Genomic DNA, 3,333 nt, shown 5'->3' on the forward strand with positions numbered 1-3,333 from the left:
TTTCACGCTCATTATATGACAAAAGTGTTTCAAGTATTTAATTAATTGTAGCTACCACTTTTACGTATTAAAATATGTATGCTTTTGTTTGTGTATTTCAGAAGTTAGGTTGCCACCGCAGACCATGTGTTTGGATGCTTGACCGAGCAACCGAGTGGTGGGGTGTGATTGTTCCATCTTTCACACACACTCAGTGGGTGGAGAACTTCAGGATGTCTGAGGAAACCTACGTGTACCTGTGCAATAAACTGCGGCCAGCGATGGAGAGACAGGACACACCATTCCGTGAGTGTATACCTTTAAGGAAAAGGGTGGCCATCGCACTGTGGAAGCTTGCGACCGGCTCAGAGTACAGAAGCATTGGACATCTGTTCGGAGTGAGCAGGACTACTGTGTGCCGGTGTGTGCAAGACTTCTGTGCTACTGCAGAGGCGTTGTTAGTACCGGAACTAATTCGTTCACCAGACCGGCAGAAGTTTGCAGAAATGGCTGCCTACACTGAGAACAGGTGGGGGCTCCCTCAGTGTGTAGGTGCTATTGATGGATCACACATACCCATCTTGGCACCACAGGAATACCACTGTGACTATTTCAACCGGAAAGGCTGGCACTCCATCATCCTTCAAGGAGTTGTAGATGGAAAGGGACATTTCTGGAATGTGTTTGCAGGAATGCCTGGGAGCTTGCATGACGCTCGGGTTTTGAGGCTGTCCTCATTGTGGGAGTTAGCCAGTCGTGGTAACTACTTTCCACCTTGCACCAGGAACATTGGTGGGGTGAATGCTGGCTATTACATCCTGGGAGACAATGCCTATCCCTTGCAAAGCTGGCTCATAAAAACGTTCCCTGACAATGGACAGCTGACAGCAGAACATGTGATCTACAACAAGAAAATTTGCAGCGCACGGGTAGTGGTAGAAAACGCTTTTGGTAGACTGAAGGGAAGGTGGCGTTGCCTCATGAAAAGAAATGACTGTGATGTGAAACTTGTTAAATCGATGGTGCTGACATGCTGTGCTCTGCATAACCTCTGCGAGAGTCATGGAGAGGCCTATGATGATGGGTGGGATGCACCAGCAGTAGCAGAGCCTGGGGTAGCAGTCGCTCAAGGTGCAGAGGAGGAGGGCACTGAAATACGACAGGGGTTGATGCGCTACCTGAATAGCTAAATATTCATTGTATACAGGAAACTTCAATGTTTTGGTTCATAACATCATCAGTGATATACATTTCTTGTGTTTGTAATTATAAACACGACATTGAAAGATTGTGGGCCATTAAGGCTAGTGCCATTTGTTTTTATTAATACTACATTGTATTGAACATAAATAAATCTTTTTTTCTCTTTCACATATGTGTTTGTCAAATGATTTAAACAAAAAAATGTTATCAGAATTGACTATTTAGTAAATATTTGATTTTCAAGCACCAGTAAGTACTTCCCGTAATAAGAACATTTGAGCAAATATGAAAGTAAACAAATACAAATCATCTCTTATCCCCCTTCTCTTTCTGTTTTTTTCTAAATACCCCCTTCCAGTTTATTTGTAAAAGGAAATCTTTTACTTTAAGTAATGTCAGTTACCAAATGTTTTAGGAGGACCTCAAGCAGGCAAACTCAATTTCTTGCTTTAAATCTCTTACAATTAACTTTTATCTTATGGGCTTTTTCCTAACTGATGGTGTTTCTTATTGCATGTTTATATCTCTAGATCTTAATTGGGCTATTTTTACAATTGTTTGAGTGATATTGTTTTTTTTAAAGATCCACAAATATTATTAGTAATGGTATTAGTTGTAGCCTATTTTTATTTAGGAAAAATATAGGCCTATAACTTCTACATCATGTGAATCTGAGTTTTTGTTCTGCTGATTTAAAGCCCTTTAATTGTACATTTCAGTTTGATTGGATTCCAAAACTGTAATTTTGTGTGTGAGTGGCAACCCAGTGACTTTGTTTACATGCTCACGAAAATCAGTTTGTTAATCAGATTATGGCAGGAAATCAGATGATGCATTTATCAACAAGAGATAAAATGAGAAGTACTTTATTGAATCCCAATTTGGGAAGTGTTTTTTGCATAGCATGTAAAATAGAAATAAAAAAGATATATATATTTGTTGCAGCAGCATAAAAAGGCATGGTAAGAAGAGATAAGATAAGAAATAAACAAGAATTAACAAAAACAAGAGAGATGAAACAGAATAATATTAAAATTACAGAGGTGGTTCGTCTTCCTGAGGTACGGGCCACGTCGGCTGCCCCCTAGAACCTGGCCGAGAGTGCGCAGGAAGGCTAGGTTAAACGCATGAGTTTGAGCGTTCTCCTCCCTTCTCAAGGCCATTTCCTCCTCCCTCGTCCGGGCAACAGCCTCCATGGTCAGCTGCCAGTGCCGATCCACCTGGGCCAGGCTCTGTTCATGGTGCCGTGCCTGCTGTGCTAGGTGCTCGTCTCCTCCTCGTTTCCTCTTGCCTGTATGACGATAAGATAATTATAGCAATAAGAATTAGCAATAACAATGAAAAACACAGGACAGGTACAGGTCACACAAGGATATAATAAAATGTATAAGCAGAACAACAGTAAGGATGAACTAAAGACAGTTATGCCCTAGATGTTTACAATGATTGTGAAAGTGAATTACATTATGTCCAGCCTGTTGATAATGATTATAAATATATGTATATAATAGGATGTCACACACACAATTGTGCTAGCTGCTGACTAGCTAGTTTGTAACAGAGCATTTCCACACAGTGGTATAGCTTATTTTACTTAATGACGATGGATGATCTAAAGTTTAAAAAAAAGTCACAATTCTAGTCGTTTTGCCATGACTATTTCTTACCTAGAACCACACGCTGTGGTGTCGTGATGGCACTCGGCGTTGGTGTCGATTCCTCCTCGGCTGGTGTCTGTGGTCGAGTTGAGGTCCGTTCTGATGTTGAGGACGGAACACTGCCACCACCCGGTGTTCGGGACTGTTCCTCCTCACTAGTCACAATGGCATCATCTAGAACAGCAACATGACTTGTTAATTCCACGAACTACTGTAGCACAATACTAAATAGCAACAACAACTGTAGAAAAGAAGAACCTAAACAATGGCGCATGTGGTGTTAGCAAACAATAGCTCTAGCTAATGCTATCTGCCTTAGCTAGCTATGTAGCTCCATAAAAGCATGGGTTGTCGAACATAAATGTAAGGATAAAATACTTGTTTGTTAGAAGTGAGCTTTAGAATAGATAGGGACACAACGCTTTCAAGCAAATAACAGAGCGTTAGCAAAGACTTACCATGCAGGGACTCCAGTAACGCGGTTGCAGAGTCC

General features: G+C 41.1%; 1 protein-coding gene across 1 annotated transcript; it reads left to right on the plus strand.

Moving 5' to 3' along the window:
* The first annotated feature begins 212 nt into the window (after positions 1-212).
* LOC139433584 (uncharacterized) lies at positions 213-1,169 on the plus strand. Its single transcript, XM_071202650.1, has one exon. The coding sequence runs from the start codon at positions 213-215 to the stop codon at positions 1,167-1,169; it is 957 nt and encodes a 318-aa protein (XP_071058751.1).
* Positions 1,170-3,333: the final 2,164 nt, after the last annotated feature.

The sequence above is a fragment of the Pseudochaenichthys georgianus genome, unplaced genomic scaffold (genome assembly GCF_902827115.2).
Source record: "Pseudochaenichthys georgianus unplaced genomic scaffold, fPseGeo1.2 scaffold_671_arrow_ctg1, whole genome shotgun sequence".
Lineage (NCBI taxonomy): Eukaryota > Metazoa > Chordata > Actinopteri > Perciformes > Channichthyidae > Pseudochaenichthys > Pseudochaenichthys georgianus.